This window comes from Heterocephalus glaber, unplaced genomic scaffold (assembly GCF_053883595.1).
Source record: "Heterocephalus glaber isolate CG9 unplaced genomic scaffold, H.glaber_assembly_v1.0 deba00001687, whole genome shotgun sequence".
Taxonomy (NCBI): domain Eukaryota; kingdom Metazoa; phylum Chordata; class Mammalia; order Rodentia; family Bathyergidae; genus Heterocephalus; species Heterocephalus glaber.
In genome coordinates this window covers 22,966,044-22,986,708 of record NW_028258412.1, presented here as the reverse complement: position 1 = coordinate 22,986,708, position 20,665 = coordinate 22,966,044, and the positions used below count along the sequence as shown (strand labels likewise).

General features: G+C 40.7%; 1 protein-coding gene across 6 annotated transcripts in view; it reads left to right on the top strand.

The window, feature by feature from the left end:
• The window catches only part of Sbno1 (strawberry notch homolog 1), a 60,344-nt gene that overhangs the window by 21,509 nt on the left and 18,170 nt on the right, over window positions 1-20,665 (top strand). For all 6 annotated transcript variants that reach the window (XM_004843944.4, XM_013071834.3, XM_004843945.4 and 3 more), the window contains 16 exons: window positions 1,536-1,632; window positions 3,158-3,318; window positions 4,741-4,874; window positions 6,517-6,607; window positions 8,039-8,200; window positions 9,101-9,236; window positions 9,309-9,414; window positions 9,544-9,697; window positions 10,400-10,582; window positions 11,863-11,960; window positions 14,148-14,299; window positions 16,370-16,567; window positions 17,396-17,563; window positions 17,659-17,834; window positions 18,260-18,391; window positions 20,203-20,338. In XM_004843944.4, the coding sequence (XP_004844001.3) occupies window positions 1,536-1,632; window positions 3,158-3,318; window positions 4,741-4,874; window positions 6,517-6,607; window positions 8,039-8,200; window positions 9,101-9,236; window positions 9,309-9,414; window positions 9,544-9,697; window positions 10,400-10,582; window positions 11,863-11,960; window positions 14,148-14,299; window positions 16,370-16,567; window positions 17,396-17,563; window positions 17,659-17,834; window positions 18,260-18,391; window positions 20,203-20,338 (2,284 nt within the window). The remainder of the gene's footprint in view (window positions 1-1,535; window positions 1,633-3,157; window positions 3,319-4,740; window positions 4,875-6,516; window positions 6,608-8,038; window positions 8,201-9,100; window positions 9,237-9,308; window positions 9,415-9,543; window positions 9,698-10,399; window positions 10,583-11,862; window positions 11,961-14,147; window positions 14,300-16,369; window positions 16,568-17,395; window positions 17,564-17,658; window positions 17,835-18,259; window positions 18,392-20,202; window positions 20,339-20,665) is intronic.

Sequence of the window (20,665 nt, the reverse complement as noted above, 5' to 3'; positions counted from 1 at the left end):
TCCTCGGAACCACTGAGTTAAATCCCCAGCCCTGACAATTTAGTGATGTAGTGAGACCCTGTCTCAAAATTAAAATCAGAGGCCAGGTGTGGTGCTGCACGCCTGTAATCCCAGCACTTGGGGAGGCTGAGGCAGGAGGATTGCCACGAGTTCAAGGTCAGCCTGAAGTACATAGCAAGACCCTGTCTCTAAAACAAACAAACCAAAAGAAAAATTTAAAAACAGAAAAGGGCTGGGGATGTAACTCAATGTAAAGGCCCTGAGTTCAACCCTATTATCACCAAAATCAATCAGTCAAATAAATTTAAGGCCAAGCCAAATGTAATTTGAGGCCAACCTGGGCAGTTTAGGGAGAGCCTGCCTTAAAAAAATCTAGGTAGAGGAAGAAAAGGGAGAAACGAGGTTTGACAACATAGACCCCATTCATGTTTTATAGTTGAGGTGAAAGTGCAGAGGACTCAGCATTTAGTTAATTTGTCCCAAGGATACAGAATGATATAACAGCATATGGTATCATCTGTTTCCCTGGCCAGTCCCATTTTGTCTCCAGTGTCTAACATTGGGTTTCATTTTGAGACCATTTGGAGTTGGGATTTCACCTCAGGACTCTCAGGATGCTTCCTATTCTCCTTCCTTCCATGTGTGTCAAGCGTCTTTGTGCTAGCACATTCTGATCTGGACTTGGGTAAACCCCAGAGAAGGGAGCCTGCCTTACCCTGAAGACTTGGACTGAGTCCTCTTCCTCCTCCCGTCTTGTCTGCTGGGTTTTATAGCAGCTTCTCTGCCTAGTTCTCTGAACCTGATGGGTTCCTGATGGCTTTATTGGGCATGACAAGAGGCATGTGTGATCAGGGTCTTTCTGCTCTCTGATCCCTCCCATTCCTACACCTGTAAGGGTCCATGGAGAAAAAGGGGATATACGTGAGTGTGGCACTCATTCCCTGGGCTCGCCAGCGGTAGTCTGCGTTACCCGTGTTGTCTCGGTGTGGTTTTTGCCAGTGTTCCATTTCTGCCAGACCGCTGAGGTTGAGGGGAAATCCCTTGGCTGCTTCTGTGTACTTGTTTTGTGGAGACATAGGAGTGTGAAGTGAATCTCTGTGCTCCAGAAGAGCCTTGAACTCCAGTCACCTAGTCTGTCCTGTGCTTGTAGGGTCTGAGAGAAAGAAGGCAGGTGGAGGCGAGCTAAAGAGCAGGGAGACGTGTGAGCTGGAGAGAGGCCCTGGCACCTTCCTGTCCCCTCCGCTTGTTCTTGCAACTGGAAGGGAGAGAGACAGGGAGCGTAGGGAGGCAGTACTGAAGGGGAGATGGGGCTGCAGAGGAGTGGCTTCTGTGGTGACATTTGTGTGTAAGGGACAGAGTAGGTTGCCATTGAGAAGCAGGGAAGCCACAAAGTGAGACCTGAGTTGAGGGAACACACAAGTGGTGCCTTCCAGTCCAAGGTGGGCAGTTCCAGTGTTCCCGCAGGAGAGTTTCCTCCGTGCTGGCTGCGCCTCCGGTCTCTGGTTTCGGAACTGATTGTTCTTTCTCTGTTACAGAAGGTTCCGGTTGTAAAAGAGGAAGATGAACCAGAGGAGGAAGATGAAGAAGAAATGGGCCATGCTGAAACCTATGCAGAGTATATGCCAATAAAATGTATGTCTTTGAGATCTGTCAGAATAACAAAAGACTTCTGGGTTCCTCTTGAACTTAAATAATTCTCCCTTGTATACTTACCTGAGGGGACATAGCAACCCTGTGTACACCGGCATTTGACAAGTGGGAAGTTTTGTCATGCATTTTAAGCTCTAATGTTTAAAAAATACATTCAGGTTTTACTGAATTTTTTTCCTATACAAATTTAGAACTTTCAGATTGAAGTCTTTGAAACAAAGACTAAAGAGGGTCGGTTTTTATTTTGTTTTGAGTTAATTTTGCTTATATAAGTACTGGTAATAAAATTATCTTCAGCAAATTGTAGGTATAAAAATGTGTACTTTAAACCTGTCATCGTGGCAATACACCTATGCTCCCAGCACTTGGGAGGCTGTGGCAGGAGGATTGCTCTGAATTCAAGGCCAGCCCAGACTGCACAGCAGGACTCTGTCTCAAAAAACCAAATAGCAACAAAAAAATTTAAAAATAAAAAAGGGCTGGGGATGTAGCTCAATGAAAAGGCCCTGAGTTCAACCCTATTATCACCAAAATCAATCAGTCAAATAAATTTAAGGCCAAGCCAAATGTAATTTGAGGCCAACCTGGGCAGTTTAGGGAGAGCCTGCCTTAAAAAAATCTAGGTAGAGGAAGAAAAGGGAGAAACAAGGTTTGACAACATAGACCTCATTCATGTTTTATAGTTGAGGTGAAAGTGCAGAGGACTCAGCATTTAGATCCCAAGTTTGAATCCCCGGTACCAAAAAATTAAAATAAAATACACACTTGTGTACTTGTTTTGTTGGCACTGAGCTACATCCCCAGCCCTGGTGATTTTATTTATTTATTTAAAAAAAAAATTTTTTTTTTTTGGTACTGGGGATTGAACGCGGGTCTATGAGCTTGTTTTTTTTTTTTTTTTGGTACCGGAGATCAAACTCGGGTCCTTGCTCTTGCACAGCAGGCAACGAAACCACTGAGCTAAATCCCCGGCCCAAACTAGATGTTTTTGTCAGCAAGATTTTTAATTTTTTAAAATATACTTTATTACATTATATATATATTTTTTATATCTATTTTATATATTAGGGGGGTACCAGGAATTGAATGCGGAACCTTGCGCTTTCGAGGAAGGTCAAGGTTTATTTTTATTTTTTTGATACCTCGGGATTGAACTCAGGACCTTGCGCTTGGGAGGCAGGTGGCAGAACCACTGAGTTAACCACCCCCATCAGCAGTTTTTTGTATAAGCTGAATATAGTTTGTTAAATCATTTTAGTCAAATTTATGGAGCACTTAATAGTTAATAAGAATATTTTTTGTGTGTGTATGTGGTGCTAGAGATCGAACCCAGGGCTTTGTGCATGGTAGGCAAGTGTTCTCTCGCTTGATACATCCCCAGGCCCATGTGGAAGTGCACAGTGAATAGTTCTCTCTGTGTCATAGGAAAACTCTTGCAGTGTCTTATACTTAAACTAGAAATTTTACTAGAATGAGATAAATGAAGTATTTTAAAATTTTCGTTTAGTAAAAATTGGCCTGCGTCATCCAGATGCTGTAGTGGAAACTAGTTCTTTATCCAGTGTCACTCCTCCTGATGTTTGGTATAAAACATCCATCTCTGAAGAAACCATCGACAGTGGCTGGTTATCAGCATTACAGCTTGAGGCAATTACATATGCAGCTCAGGTAAGCATTGTGCATAATTACATTCAATAGTTACTGTTTTGTGTTCGTCTATACAAAGTAGTGTGTCTCTTCCTCCCACCCCCCATCCAACTCAGGACCTTGTGCTTGCAAGGCAGGCTCGGTGCCACTGAGCTAAATCCCCAGCCCCCGTACAATGTAGTTTTTAAAAAATTATTATTATTATTATTATTTTTTTTTTCTTTTTACAATGTTTTAATTCAAAGGAAAACTTTCCTTGTATGGAAAACTTCCTCATTGTGGTTTTTATAGAAGTTTTATGTGTTACAAAATGAGACGATATATGAGATGGGCAGAGTGTATTTCTTGTGGAAATGATGAATGCTATAACATTTTTGTACTGGAAATACCTATAAAATTTTAGAATGCAGTGATACCTGCCTATCTTTGTTCACAGTAGGTAAATTTTGAAAGTCTATGTACCTATCAACAGCTGAATGGATAAAAAAAATGTATATATACACAGTGAAGTACTATTCAGCCATAAAGAAGGATAAAGTCGAGTCATTTGTAGGAAAGTGGATATATCTGGAAACCACAGTGTTAAGTTAAATAAATGAGGCATAGGAGAGGTTAAATATTGCATGGTTTCTCTTACATGAGAAATCCAAAATGTAAATAATTTAAAGAGCAAAATCAAAGATGATAGAGAACAAAATTAAAAATGTATATATCTTTCAACCTAACAATTCCATTGCTAGGAGTGTGTTCCTTTGATAAGAATGGAGATAGATATAGATATAGATATATCTATATCTATATCTATATATATAGATATAGATATAGATATATATGGACCCCTCCTTGCCCCCACTGGAACAGTTTGACTGCCTGCAGTGTTGGGTGTGATTGAATAAACTGCCTGTGTACCATGCTGTGTAGGGTATTGTAGTGGCTTTAAAAATTACATGAGATAGAATTAAAAGCAATTTTCTTGCTTTGGATTTTGGTCATGCTCCATTTGTAAAATAAGTAATGATTCACATAGGCAGTTATCCCCCATAGTTAGGTGTGATATATGTTAGTATTTGATTATGCTAGTGTCAAAAGGGGTGTGAAAGGCTTCTCAGCAGTTTGTCAGTTTCTTGGTGCAGCTAGGCATGGTGCTGCACGTCTGCAATCCTAGCACTTGGGAGACTGAGGCAGGAGGATGGCCATGAGTTCAAGGTCAGCCTGGGCTACGTAGCGAGACCTTCTCTCAAAAAAAAAAAAAAAAGATTTCTTGGTGCAAGGGAGGGTAGCAGGAAAGAATATATAGTAAATCTATAGAAAGTATCCACACTACTAAAGGCCAAACCTTATGCCATTTATGTAACAAAAGGTGAGTAGGTATATTCCTGAATCTATGTATGAAAGATTAATCAAAATATATGAAGGGTTAGTTACAAGCCTTCTCTTTTTCAGCAACATGAAACATTCCTACCTAATGGAGATCGTGCTGGCTTCTTAATAGGTGATGGTGCTGGTGTAGGGAAAGGCAGGACAATAGCAGGAATCATCTATGAAAATTATTTGTTGAGTAGAAAGAGAGCATTGTGGTAAGTGTTGGGGACTGGTTGTGGAAGGCTTCATTTGTGAACAGTTTGGCATGTGGGAATGGATTTAAAAGACCTGGCATTACTGGATTTCAACCTGCCAAAGATTAAAACTAGATCCATATCTATCACCATGCACTAAACTAAGATTGAAGTGGATTAAAGATCTAAATATTAAAACAGAAACACTAAACTTACTGGAAGATAAGTTAGATAGAACTGTTGAAGAAATTGGCATAGGAAAAGACTTTATGAACAAAACCTAGCACAAAGAATCAACAACTGGGATCTCATCTTATTAAATTTGTGTGGGGGCTGGGGATTTAGCTCAATGGTTCCACCACCTGCCTTGCAAGTGGAAGGACCCGAGTTCGATCCCCAGTACCAAGAAAACAAAACCCAAAAACAACAACAAAAAATTACAAAGCTTCTGCACTGAACCACCAACAGAACTAAGAGACAACCTACAATGTGGGAAAAAATTTTTAGTAGCTGTTCCTCAGACAAAGAACTACTATCTAGAATATATAAAGAACTTAAAAAAGTCAGATCCCCCAAATTTAAAGACCCAATTCAAAAATGGCCATCTGAAATGAACAGACATTTCTCAAAACGAAGTAAAAGCAGCAGATAAACATATGAAAAAATGTTCACCATCACTGGTCATTTGAGAGATGCAGATGAAATTGACAGTGAGATTCCACCTCACCCCAGAAAGAGTGGCTGCTATCAAGAAATCAACCAATAACAAATGCTGGCAGGGGTGTGGGGAGAAAGGAACCCTTCTCCATTGTTGGTGGGAGTGCAGACTGGTGCAACCACTGTGAAAATCGGTATGGAGATACCTCAAAAAACTAGGACTAGAGGTCCCATTTGACCCAGCTATTCCCCGGCTGGGTATCTTCCCAAAGGAATTAAAAGAATTATACCACAGCGATATATGCACACCCATGTTTATAGCAGCACAGTTTGTAATAGCTAAGGCTTGGAGGGCTGGTGATTTAGCTCAGTGGTTCCACCGCCTGCTTCCCAAGTGCAAGGTCCTGAGTTCAATCCCCGGTACCAAGAAAAACAAAAGCTAAAGCTTGGAAACAGCCCAAGTGCCCATCAACTGGAAACTGATTAAAGATGATGTTTTGTTATAAAATGGAGTACTACTCAGCCACAAAGAATGAGAAACTAGAGACATTTATAGGTAAATGGATGCATATTGAGGCCATCCTCTTAAGCGAAAGAAATAGGACACGTGTAAATACAGAATAGTTTCTCTGGTGTCAGAAACTGAACGTGTAAGGATTAAAATGAATAATTGATAATTTGAAATAGGAAGAAAAGGTCCAAAAAGGTAGGGGAAGTGGGAGGGGAAGGAGAAAGGAAAGAAGGGAAAGGAAAAATTATGAGAAAAGGAAAAAATGGCAACAAAGTCTTTATGAATAGGGAAGGGCACACAGGTAATGGGGAACAAATAAGAACCAAGATACATCATGTACAGGTACAAGCACCCAATGATAAACGTAAATATATTGTATACCTAAAATTACCAATAAAAGAATTTAAGGGAAAAAAAAGACCTGGCATTATTCCTAAATTCTGTTAGTGATGTAATTTGGATTTAATTTGTTCTTTTCTCTTTTTTTAATGACAGGTTTAGTGTTTCCAATGACTTAAAGTATGATGCTGAAAGAGATTTGAGGGATATTGGAGCAAAAAACATTTTGGTCCACTCATTAAATAAGGTATGAAAAACTCCTATTCACTTGTAATAGCTAAATGAGTTCAGTAAATACTGAACTCATCTGTAAGATGGGAAGAACAGTTTCTACTTTGTAGGGTTGTTATGAGGATTAAATGTGTTATTCCAAAGAAAGCCTGGCAAGTGCAGCCACTACTATCGGTTCATGTATTACTTTGCGCCAAGTACCATGCCAGGCAGTGGTTGTGTAGTGGTTGTGTAGGCATTGTCCCTGGTGCCTTGGAATTCTCTGTCTTTAGTTATTTTATCGTAGTTTCTCAAGTAATTTTATGTGGCTGTTGGGGTGCAGTGTGGGGAGGGGCTGTGCCTGTCGCTGCAGGTCACCAAATCCTGTACAGCCCATCAAGGACCTTGAGATTAGAGACTGGGTTCAGTATTCGTCTCACTGGTGGTCTTGACTGCATGTACCTGTGTTCATGGCAAAACAGTTCGGAAAAAGGAAATGGGGATTGGTTCCTAAAACACAGTTTAACGTGATTAGAATCTTGATGTTCAGTTAGGAAATTTTTTTTTTTTGTACTGGGGATCGAACCTCAGGGTCCTTGTGCTTTCGAGGCCAGGCGGCGGAAGCACTGAGCTAAATCCCCGACCCTGGTTAGGAAATATTTATTACACACTGTTGGTTATAAAGGTAAAACAGACAAATACGATTCCTATGAGTGCCTTCCTACTAGCCCTAGAAGATAAGTAAATACAAATGTACTTTCCATGTGAGTTCCAAGTTGGTTCATTGTCTTACTCAGTGGATTGAGAGCTTAAAGTACTGTTCTGAGTGATATGTATGAACAGTTTGAAACTGAAACCATGCAGGTAGGACCTGTGATTGCTTCTTATTTTTGAGCAGTGTAATCAAAGGGAGGTTACATTAACTAGTATTCTTTCAGAACTTAATCAGAGTGCTTTACTATAGTAAGTGCATAGTAAGTATTTGTGGGGTAAATTCTGTGATTTCTTTCTACAGAGGAGTTTGGTTTTTATTTAAAGTGATAGACTTTTTTTTTTTTTTTTTTTGTACTGGGGATTGAATTTAGGACTTGGCACTTGCCAGGCAGGCGTGGTGCCACTGAGCTACATTCTTGGCCTGTGATAGACTTTCTTGAGATTTTGTTTTTGGTACCGGAGATCGAACTCCGGTCCTTGCACTTGCACAGCAGGTGGTGAAACCATTGAGCTAAATCCCCAGCCCCTTTCTTGAGATTTTGAAAATGGAATACTTATACCATATTGTTTGTGTGTGTGTGTGTTTGCATGCACATGGATACGTGTTTATGCATAAGTAATTTTGTGTTGTATCTTAGAAAGCGTTTGAGTTTTTTGAGCCTCTCATCAGCCTGTCTGGTTAAGAAGTCCTGCTGTACAGCTTTGGGTCAGATAAATGTTTCCTAGACTAAAGTCTTGTCTTTTCTGTTTTTAGTTTAAATATGGAAAAATTTCTTCCAAACATAACGGGAGTGTGAAAAAGGGCGTGATTTTTGCTACGTATTCCTCCCTTATTGGTGAAAGCCAGTCTGGTGGTAAATATAAAACTAGATTAAAACAACTTCTGCATTGGTGTGGTGATGACTTCGATGGAGTGGTATCCTTTATGACAACTTTGTTTATATATTTATTTGTTTGTTTGTTTGTTTGTACTGGGGATCAAACTCTGGACCTTGTGCTTGCAAGGCAGGCGGCAGAACCACTGAGCTAAATCCCTGGGCCTGTGTTTATATTTTTTAATGGCACAGAAGTATAAAACGACAGACTTTTGGCAAAGGGGAATCCTGAGATTAGATGAACAGATTGTTGGGATGAGAGTTTTACTGATTAGATTCCCAGGGCCTAGAATGTTGATTCTGTTCTGTCAGATGGGATACCGGTTTAGGAAAAGATGAGTGGTAAGAATGCTGAATATGCTGTCACTCGTGTGAGCATTCAAAGTAAATGGTGAGGTACCTGAGGTACCAAGAGAAAGAGGAATGTTAATTTTGTGATTCTGAAATGTATTGCTCACAGTTTATCGTATATTATCCTGTGTGAAGCACACCACGTTGTCAAATGCTGGTTAAGTTGATTCCCAGTCACACTTTCACTGGTACGGATGGATTTTTACCAGCACAATCCGTGGTGGACAGTTCTTGCTGCAGAGGATCCTTTCCTGTGTCCTAGTTAGAAATTCAGGGCCTGGGGATTTAGCTCAGTGGTTCTGCCGCCTACCTTGCAAGCACAAGGTCCTGAGTTCAATCCCTGGCACCAAAAAAAAAACTAACAAAAAAAAGAAATTCAGTGCCTGGCTAAGATAAAAACGGTACCGGTCAGGGTCTGCCTCAGAGACTGGGTCAGGGGAGCTGATACGGGGGAGAGGCACATGGAGGGCTTCCTTTATGTGTGTAGAGAAAAAGCCACCTGAAACTTTGGGGAAGTAAAAGTTAACGCTTCCTAAAAGTTGGTAGACCTTTACTATAAGGTGGTACATTCCCTAACTCATTCCTTACAGATAGTGTTTGATGAATGTCATAAAGCAAAAAACTTATGTCCTGTTGGTTCTTCAAAACCCACGAAGACAGGCTTAGCAGTTTTGGAGCTTCAGAACAAATTGCCAAAAGCCAGAGTTGTTTATGCAAGTGCCACTGGTGAGTATTATTTAATTTAAAAAGTGTATATAAATTTTCTTTGCAGCTATAATATATTTGGGGATTTTCCAGGTGCTTCGGAACCACGCAACATGGCCTATATGAACCGCCTTGGAATCTGGGGTGAGGGGACTCCATTTAGAGAATTCAGTGATTTCATTCAAGCAGTGGAGCGCAGGTAATGCAGCCTGTGGTGCACCCCATTTTCAGTAGCACTTGGACAGATGTGTTACTGCTAAACCTGTCACTGTGCATTAAAGTCCTAGCTTATTTCTTGATAGTTACTGTGTGTTTCAATTTTCTTCAGAGGTGTCGGTGCTATGGAAATAGTTGCTATGGATATGAAGCTCAGAGGAATGTATATTGCCCGACAGCTGAGTTTTACTGGAGTGACCTTCAAAATTGAGGAAGTTCTTCTTTCTCAGAACTATGTTAAAATGTATAACAAAGCAGTGAAGCTGGTGAGAAGTGTTTAATTCCCAACGTTTTTAATGTACTGATAATCCCTGGCTCCCGTGGTACCAGGGATCAAACTCAGGACCTTGTCCTTGTGAGACAGGTGCGGTGCCACTGAGCTAAATCCCCAGCCTGTACTGATAATCTTTGTTAGTTTTGTCCATTGTAATAATGTCTTTCAGTCCACAGAAACGCATTTCTGCTGTAAAATGACAGGGGCATTGCCCTACAATAGGCCATTTAACCAATATCTTTATTTTCCAAAATTTCCAATTTTCAATTTGTTAAAGTGATCCATAAAAAAAATAGCCATTTACTTGAGTGATGTACTTCTCAAAATAGCATTGTATATAAATGTATTTTCTAAAATGGGTGTCTTTGGTAGTAAGAATTTTTTCTCGTACCGGGAATTGAACTCAGGACCTTGCACCTGCAAGGCAGGTGCGGTGCCACTGAGCTAAATCCCTGGCACAGTAGTAAGAATTTTAAGACAACTCTGTATGATCATTGTATAAACAATTGTTTAGAGCTCTCCAAGTTACTGAAAATTATTTTTTTCCTGGTACTGGGGATTGGACTCAGGACTTTGCACTTGTCAGGCAGGGGTGGTGCCACTGAGCTAAATCCCCAGCTATTTTTAATTGAAGGTCATTTTAAAATAACTATTTAAAGATGAAACATGTAAAATGTTGGTTTTGTGTCTCTAGTGGGTCATCGCCAGAGAGCGGTTTCAGCAGGCTGCGGACCTGATTGATGCTGAGCAACGAATGAAGAAGTCCATGTGGGGTCAGTTTTGGTCTGCACACCAGAGGTTTTTCAAGTACTTGTGCATAGCATCCAAAGTTAAGAGGGTTGTGCAGCTAGCCCGGGAGGAAATCAAGAATGGAAAAGTAAGTTGCAGAACACATTCAAAGATTGATTCTTTTTGCTTACGTTGATTTTGTGGGTGTGACGTTTTACATTTATAAAGTTAAGACTTTCTGAAAGATAGTTATAAAAACACTAATGTAGTAAGACTTAAAAATACATTTTTTAAAAAATATAAAAGCAGAACCTGTTTAGATCATTTAGATAGTTCGAAGTATAAAAAATAAGTATCACTCCATTTGGCCATTACCACTGATAACCACTGACCCACTGATAATGTATTGCTTGAAGCCAGCCTCCCTCCTTCCCTCTTGAGATTGAACCCTGGGACACTCTACTGCTGACCTACATTTCCAGCCCTTTTAAAATTGGAGATTGAACCCAAGACCTTTGCACTGAGCTACTTCCTCAGGCCTTTTTAAGTTTTTATTTTGATAGAGGGTCTCACAAAGTTGCTCAGGGCAGGCTGAAACTTGAGGTCTTCTTTTTGGTTTTTTTGAGACAAGGTTCAGCCTGACCTTGAACTCACTGTATAGCCCAGGGTGACCTCAAGCTCAACAGCCTCAGCAGCAGTCCTTCTGCCTCAGCCTCTCGAGTGCTGGGATTATAAGTGCACTACCACTCGTGACCACAAATTTGATATCTTCTTGCCTTAGCCTCCCAGAGTCCTAGAACTACAAGTGTGTGCCACCATACCCAGCTGATTTTTTCTTTTTGATGACTGTGTCTATTTAAAACACAAGGGGTTATAAATCCCATAAGGGCGGGGGCTGGGGATGTAGCTCAGTGGTGCTGCGCCTGCCTTGCAAGTGCAAGGTCCTGAGTTCAATTCCCGGTACCCCCAAAAAATAAATCCCATAAGGGCAGGGACATTAGTCATGCTCACTACTGTGTTCCATCTCCTGTTTGAAGCACATCTCAAATATATAGAATAAATAAATGCATTTCAAAATGATAGGGTTATTCTTTAAAGTCTTTATTTCTTACTAAATATGTAAAACGTCTTAAGATCATGATATACATTATAGTTAATAGTATATTAACTATTGTTATTGTCTAATTTTGTTATGAAATTTTATTTTTTATAGTGGTTTTTTTTTGATACCAGGGATCAAACTCAGGTCCTTGCACTTGCAAGGTAGGTGGCAGAACCACTGAGCCAAATCCCTGGCCCTATTTTTTATAGTGTTTTTGTATTTTCTTTATTAATAGATGTATTTGATAAAGTCAAAAAAGGTTAAAAAAATAAAATTGTCTAACAAGTGTAGTTTTATTTATAGCTACTGTACTTTCTTTTTCCTAGTGTGTTGTAATTGGTCTGCAGTCTACAGGAGAAGCTAGAACATTAGAAGCTTTGGAAGAGGGTGGAGGAGAATTGAATGATTTTGTTTCAACTGCCAAGTAATGTTTTTATGTTATTTCTGAGTTTTTCACTTAGATTAGTTCAGATGTTGACATTTCCTTGACACAGTTTTGATCACCTGTGTATCATCTTTAAAAGTTTTCCTCATTGAATTTTTTGCCATTTTGTGTTTTCCTGTATTACAGTATAACCATTACAAAAGTCACATAGAAAAGTCATAATTCTGAAATATGTTACACATTTTGTCAATATTTATTATAATATATGGATTAACATAAGTATTTGATTCTTTTTTAAACATCTTGGAAATCTGTGGCAGTATGGCTTAGTTTTAGTTTCAGATTTGTGCATTTGTAATTACCATTGTTTTCTAGAGGAGGAGTATCTAGTTTGTCCTTATACCGTAAAATCTGCTGTAAAAATTGGAAATTAGACAAGTGATCTTCAAAAACTGTTGAAAATGTTATCTGTTGGGGCTGGGGGGTTTAGCTCAGTGGTTCCACCACCCGCCTCACAAGTGCAAGGTCCTGAGTTCAATCCCCGGTACAAAAAAAAAATGTTATCTCGGGCCAGGGATTTAGCTCAGTGGCGCCGTGCCTGTATCACAAGCACAAGGACCTGAGTTTGATCCCCGTTACCAAAAATAAATAAAGAAATAAAATGTTATCTCTGACAGTAAAATAAGCAACCTAGTTCCTGCCACTGTAGATCTCTTCTTTTGTGGATACTTTTAAGTGCTGCTTTGAAGGTAGATATAATTGAAAACTACTTTTATTTTTGTTTTGGTTCCTCAAGACAGGGTCTTGCTGTGTAGTCCAGGCTGGCCTTAAACTCACTATGTAGTGGCTCCTCTTGAAGTCATGGTGACCCTTCTGCCTCAACCTCCCAAGTGCTGGGATTACCTGAGTGCACTACCACGCCTGGCTTAAAAACTATTTTCAAGAGCAGAACTTGCTGTATTTTTCTGTACTTTCAACTCCCCTGAAGTGCCACTCATCCTGTGCTTACTGATCAAGTGAAGTGAGTGGTCTAAGTTTAGTTGTACTGTAAGTGTAGAATATATAACAGATTTGAAAGATTCCTTAAAAAATGATGTAAAATACCTTACTCATCACACAGTGGAATAGTATGTTGAGTTACATAAAGTATGTTATTAAAATTGGTGCTAGGCATGGTTGCAGATGCTTGTTATATGAACATTCAGGAGCCTGAGCCCGGAAGATTGCTGGGAGTTTGAGGCCAGCCTAGACTACATAGCAAGACTATCTCAGAAGTTATTTTAGTTTCACCAGTTTCCTTCTTCTTCATTTTTTTTTATAAATAATGAATTTTATTGTGGGTCTTTAGTTTTTTAATGAGATAGGGTGGTCTTGGCTGTTGCCCAAGCTCAAAATCTGGCTCAAGTGATCCTCCTGTCTCAGCCTCCTAAGTAGCTGAGACTATAGATGTGTGCCACTATACCTGTTACTTTTTTTTGGTACTGGGGATCGAACTCAGGACCTTGCGCTTACAAGGCAGGCGCCAGAACCATTGAGGTAAAGCCCTGGCCACTATTACTTTTTTTTTTTGTACCAGGGATCGAACTCGGGTCCTTCTGCTTGTGAGGCAGGAGGCAGAACCACTGAGCTAAATCCCCGGCAGTGTCTCACTATGCAGTTTAGGGTGGCCTTGAACTCATGGTGCTCCACTTGCCCCAGATTTCTAAGTGCTGGGATTACAGGCATGCGGCACCACACATGGCCTATTACTTTTTCTTTTTTTTTTTTTTTTTTGAGTACCAGGGATTGAACTTGGGTCCTTGCGCTTGTGGGGTAGGTGGCGGAACCACTGACCTAAATCCCCGGCCCTCTGCTATTATTTAAAAAAAAATTTTTTTTATTTTTGGTACCGGGGATTGAACGCAGGACCTTGTGCTTTCAAGGCAGGTGGCAGCACCACTGAGCTAAATCTCTGGCCCCTATTACTTTTTAACATAGCTACTTAGAAAATGTAAAAATTTTTTAGAAAGAAGAAAATGTAAAAATTCCATGTGTGGCTTGGGTTGCATTTTACTTTAGTGGGATAGGTTGGCCTTGAAAATTCAAATGCACTTGAGGGGAGATACCAGTATTTTCTAAGATTGAACAAGTATAGTTCTTTTAAAGCAATATATTCAATATATTCATACTCCGTAGTTTGTGATTTTGTCAGGTGAAGCAGTAATTGTCACTGTCCCTCTCCTACAGAGGAGTGTTGCAGTCACTCATTGAAAAACACTTCCCTGCTCCAGACAGGAAAAAACTGTATAGTTTGCTGGGAATCGATCTGACAGCTCCAAGTAACAACAGTTCACCAAGAGATAGCCCTTCTAAAGAAAATAAAATGAAGAAACGGAAAGGTGAGTGCCCAAAGTTGCTCCTACAGGCGCTATGGATGTGAGCACTTCGAAGCAGCAGTATTTTGCGAATGCACTGCTTTCCTTAAACTAGCAAGTTGTATATTTTCAGTGTTGGTTATGTCCTTTTTTTTTTTTCATTAAGTTTATTGGTACATTTTAGGTATATAATACAGTTATATTCATCATTGGAATCGTGTACCTTTATATGATTTTTTTTGGGTACCGGCGATTGAACTCGGGACCTTGCACTTGCAAGGCAGGCAGCGGAACCACTGAGCTAAATCCTTGGCCCTCTAAGCTTTAGCTATTACAAACTGTGCCGCTATAAACATGGGTGCGCATATATCGCTGTGGTATGATTCTTTTAATTCTTTTGGGAAGATACCCAGCAGGGAATAGCTGGGTCAAATGGGACCTCTAAGCCTAGTTCTTTGAGGTATCTCCATACTGATTTCCACAGTGGTTGCACCAGTCTGATCATTTACTTTTCAATGTACAAGTAACTCTTTTAAATTAGAACATGAACAGTTGACTGGTGCTGGGCACATAGTTCTTAACCATATGTTTATCATTTAGGAAACTTAGGAAGCTAGGTCTTATTTTTCCAGTTTTATAGACAGGAAACTAAAGCACAGAAAAATTAATAGGTTAAGAAATGCTTCCAGATTCACATAACTAATGAATGATGTATGGCAGCTAAAATATAGGTCTCTCTGTTGTCAAAGCTGCCTTTTAAGAAACTCAGAACTGGGTGGAGAGGACTGTGAAGAGGCTTGGGTTATTGAATTACCAGGAGCACACTCCTCTATGTTGACAGTTAGTGATATACACTTTAGTTTGCTGTTTGACTCTCAAAGGTTAACTACTCAACCTCTTTTTCTCTGAAATGGTATAGCTAGTGTAATACACTTTAAAGATTAACTGTTGAATCTTAGTATTTTCAAGGCCCAGGGTTCAATGCTCAGCATTACTCAAAATAAATTGATAAATATTTATAAATAGATCTGTAGTGCTGTGTATTCTAAATGCCTGACCTTATTCTAAATGCCTTAACCTTATTTCATCCATTTTGGATACATATTTCTACATTTTTATTATGCCTAAACATTAGTTGGCTCTTATAGTTTTATTTTGGTTTGATTTTGTGGGACAGGGTCTTACCATGTACTTCAGGCTGTCCTTGAGTTCACTGTGTAGCCCAGGTTGGCCTCAAATTCTTGGTGATCCTCCTGACTCAGTTTCCTGAGTGCTGGGATGCTGGAATTACAGGTGTGTGTCACAATACCTGGTGGCTATTATAGTTTAATTGGCAATTTAAAAAAACATTTTAGTGGCACAAAAGATAAGTGGTATCATAAAATGACTAAATGTTTGTGTTTTGCTTTCCTGAATTAGGTTCTCACCATCTCTTTAATACTAGAACTTTTTCATGTTCTTAGTTTGGGTTAATTCCAGATGTCTTTTCTGAATATTAAATAAGATAATTCAAACCAGCACCTTGTGGACCTTCCAGAAAATGAGGTTTTAAGTCTGGGAAAATTAACTCAGTGGTAGAGCTCCTAGCATGTGTGAGGCCCTGGGTTAAATCCTCAGCACTTGAAAAAGAAAAAGGTTTTATGAATTGCTTTTTCTCCATATTCCGTGGCTGTGAACCTGTACTTCTCTAGGCTCCTCATACACAGTTACATGGTGACTGCCAGGGTTCTGTTTTAGCTGTGCTGAGTCAGGTTTGAAACTTGTGCACTTGAAAGCTGTACTGTTTTAAGTCTGTATTTGGGTATCTGATTTCTTGGGAGTCACTGAGCAGAGCCTACCCTCTTAGGGGATTCTAAAGAGTGCTTGCTGGAGGGCTGGGGATTTAGCTCTGTGGTTCCGCCACCTGCCTTGCAAGCGCAAGGTCCTGAGTTTGATCCCCGGTACCAAAAAAAAAAGAGTGCTTGCTGGAGAGCTTTGTTTTTACATCTTTTCCCTCTGCACTTGTCACTTGAATCATTCATGAACTAAATGTGATGTTCTAGAGCTTTAGAAACATGTTATTTCAGCTAAGGATCTTATTTGGGTCTCTACTAGGTGAAGAAATAACTCGAGAAGCCAAAAAAGCACGAAAAGTTGGTGGCCTCGCAGGTAGCAGTTCTGATGACAGTGGAAGTGAGTCTGATGCCTCTGACATTGAAGAAAGTGACTACGAGAGCTCTAAAAACATGAGCTCCGGTGATGACGATGATTTCAACCCCTTTCGAGACGAATCTAGTGAGGGTGATGAAGATGGTGAGTTCATCCTTCAAGGCAAATGCCAGGCAGTCTCACTCCAAGGTAGTGGAAAGGGCGTGTTGCGTTAGGACCTTCTTCCTGTGCAACACAAAGGATCACACAGACTAACCTTTGCCCAGTGGAGAGCTCCAGATAGATCTGTCTCTTGCTGGTTTGAGCCTCACAAGTGAGATTCTGATCTCAGTTTCGTGTAGTTACTTATTTTTGTTAGTCCATCTTTATCGTGCATAATGATTACATTCATCATGCGGAGTTGCCACATGTATATGACACAGTTTAATTCTTTATAGGTTCCCTTCCCTTCCCCCTTCCCTCCCTCTTCCTCCTACAGTTATTTTTCACATCAAAATGTGGAATGATACCCAGTGGTGTGTGGATGGGATATATTGGGCTACTATAGTTGGTAATGATTTACAAGTAATCAGGTAATAGTACAAAAAAAAAAAAATTCAAGGTTGAGCCTCATATAGTAGTAGACACCTTTAATTCCAGCTGCTTAGGAGGCTGAGGCAGGCGGATCCACAAGTTCTATGCCAGCCTGGCTGACTTAGTGAGACTTTGTCTCAAAATAAAATAAGGGGGGGCTGGGGATTTAACTCAGTGGTTCCGCTGCCTGCCTGACAAGTACAAGGTCCCGAGTTTGATCCCCGGTACCAAAACAACAACAACAACAACAAAAAACGGGTGTAGTGCAGTGGCAGAGCATTTGGAGGCCCTATGTTTGATCCCTAGTTACCACCCCACAAAAATCAAGGGTTATGTCCTTTGAAGGTACTATATTTATTTTAACCAGTAATTTGACATGCATTTTTCCTTATCTTTCAGATCCTTGGTTAATCAGAAAAGACCATAAGAAAAACAAAGATAAAAGAAAGAAGAAAAGTATAGATCCAGATTCTATTCAAAGTGCCTTATTAGCATCAGGTCTCGGATCAAAACGACCTAGTTTTTCATCTACACCAGTTATCTCACCTGCTCCTAATAGTGCACCAGGTATTCATGTAGAAACTTGCTTTATCTGTGAAATATGCTTTTACATAAAACCAGATCCTCTGTGCAGTGACTTTGGACGAATATTCTTTCCCTAGCTAATAGTAACGCCAGCAGTAACAGCAGCCTTATAACAAGTCAGGATGCTGTGGAGAGGGCCCAGCAGATGAAGAAAGACCTACTTGAGAAACTGGAAAAGTTAGCTGAAGATCTCCCTCCAAATACCCTGGATGAACTTATTGATGAGCTGGGTGGCCCTGAGAATGTGGCTGAGGTAAACCTTACTGGATCAGGGCTGTTTTTCTTCTTGGTAACTTTTTTGTCACTTTTAAATCCTATAAAGGAATGGTAGTCAAACCTTGTGGTCTGAGTGGTGTTTTGGGTATCATCCCAGTAATCTGTCTGGTTTCCTGTTGTAGATCTTAGAACAGTCATCTCACTTCACTTATGCGTCTAACACTGCTGCAGTCTTGTCCCCAGTATCTGAGTGCCCTGAGCCATGGGCCTTGGTTGCCATCCTTGTGGTGCATCTTGGGTGATGGTGGCCATGTGTCAGCTCTTCCTAGGGACTGTGTCACAGTGTGTTGTGTGCCTGGGACCTGGTGCTGGCACCAAGGTTTCTTCAGTGAAGGGGCTGGTGCTGAGTTTCATGTATGCAGTCAGGTGCCTGAGTCATCAAGAAGCTGTTTGCCTTTCCAGATGACTGGCCGAAAAGGGCGGGTTGTGAGCAACGACGATGGAAGCATATCTTACGAGTCAAGATCTGAACTTGATGTGCCAGTGGAAATACTAAACATTACAGAAAAACAAAGGTTTATGGATGGCGATAAGGTATATTTTGCTAAGATGCTTTTCATGGAGAAGAATGATTTCCATGGTTTACATTAAGCTTTAGAAAGGTCTTTACCTGGCCAGGTGTGGTGGCACATGCCTATAATCCCAGCTATTCTGGAGGCAGAGTCAGGAGGATTTTGAGTTTGAGGCCAGCCTGGACTACACTTGTGAGATCCTATCACAAAAACAAAAGCAACCCCAAAACAAAGTGTGACAAATCTCAAGACATCTACTGCCGTGTAATTTTGCATCTAGAATGATACTCAGTAGTACCCCAGATTGCTAGTATCCTGATATTTCCTGTTTTATTTATTGCTGTGCTGTGCTGTATTAGTAGGATTTACTGTGGATGGCTCCTAGATTGAAGCACCATGGAGGTCGTGGGCACCTCAGGGCCCTCCTGTGGACTGCATTTGTGTCAGTGCTGGAGAGGGAACCTAGGCCAGCGCCCGAAGTGAGCAGTGCTCAGCACTCACCCATGCCTCCCCTCCCTCCCAGCCCTGTGCACTCGTGAACTGAACTTCATCCAAGTGGGGTTTTCAAATCTGTTCTCCCTCTGATTGGATAATTCTGAACATTTATTTGCCCAGGAGATTGTTTGAATAATACATGATACCCCTTCAAAACAGTAAAAATTTAACCGTATTGCCTGTGTCTTGCTTTATATTTGAGAGAACTTTTCTGCCTCTGGAACTAGAAAATTTAATAGGTGCCACTATCAGTATTACCTTAAAAGTATGTCATAAAGCTACTGCTACATATTTCAAAAAGTAGGAAGAAGCCAGGTGTGGTGGTGCTCGGCGGTAATCCCAGCACTCGGGAAACTATGGCAGGAGGATCATGAGTTCTGGGCTAGTCTGGACTACATTGCGAGATCCTTGGATGTAGCTCAGTGGCACCATGACTGCCTGGCAAGTGCAAGGTCCTATGTTTGATCCCCAGTCACAAAAAAATGAAAACAAAAATTGGCTTAAACAAGCTCAGTGTTACTCTTATGTGCATGTTTGTGTACATAGACCAGGGCTGGCATGGCCCCTTGTAAACCAGGCCTCTTTTTCTTTTTAGTACCAGGGATTGAATTCGGGTCCTTGCGCTTGCAGGGCAGGCGGTAGAACCACTGAGCTAAATCCCCGGCCCTCTCTTTCTTTTTCAAAGAGACAGGTTTTTCTATGTTCCCAAGCTGGTCTCCAACTCCGGGGCACAAGGGATCCTCTTGTCTCAGTCTGGAGGAGCTTGGACTATAGGGAGACTCCACAGCACCCCGCTGCTTGTTTCCTTAGTTATGGGATCCTCCAATTTCAAGTTGCCTCTGTGTCCGCAAGACTGCTTGGTTAGGGTTAGGTGTGTGGCTCAGTGAGTGATAGAGCACTTAACAAGCATGTGGGAGGCCCTGGGTTCAATCCCCAGCACTGCAAAAACAAAACCCAGCTGTTTCTTTTCATCTAGCAGGGAGAAAGGTTTGCTCTTTCCTTTTAAGGAAGTTTCTTGGACATTGTACCTGTCAGACAGACCCTTTGGGGTAAAGTGTGCCCACATGTTTATAGTTAGCAGGAAGAGACTGGGAGTGCTAACCTTGATTTTGGGTAGCTGTAGAGCAGCTGCGGCGAGAGTCCTGTTACCAAGGAAGGCCACAGAAGGTGTTTATACGTTTAGGGTCCTGCTCTACTTGTCTTTGTGCAGAGGTGATTTTTTTTTTTGGTACTGGGGATCGAACTGGAGTCCTTGCGCTTTTGAGGGAGCGGCACCGCTGAGCTAAATCCCTGGCCCAAGAGGTGATTTTTTTTTTTTTTCTCCTAAATTTGATGCAGAATATTGCTATCATCTCAGAAGCTGCCAGCTCGGGTATTTCCTTACAAGCAGATCGCAGAGCTAAAAATCAAAGGCGAAGAGTTCATATGACTCTGGAATTACCCTGGAGCGCTGATAGAGCAATTCAACAATTTGGTAAGTTCTTGCCCTGAATTTCACTTGGTGGACGGCTGGAAATCATTGGGGAAATGTGTATCAAGGTCAGACATTTTAGAACATGAAGCCTTTGATATTGCATGTTTTTAAAATGTATAGTGCACTGTGAAGTCATTTCTTGCTTGTTTTTTTTGGTACTGGGGATTGAACTTGGGTCCTTGCGCTTGCACAGCAGGCGGCGAAACCACTGAGCTAAATCCCCAGCCCACTTGCTTGTTTTTTTAATTATTATTTATTTATTTATTTATTTATTTATTTATTTATTTATTTATTTATTGTTTTGTATTGGGGCATCGAACTTGAGAC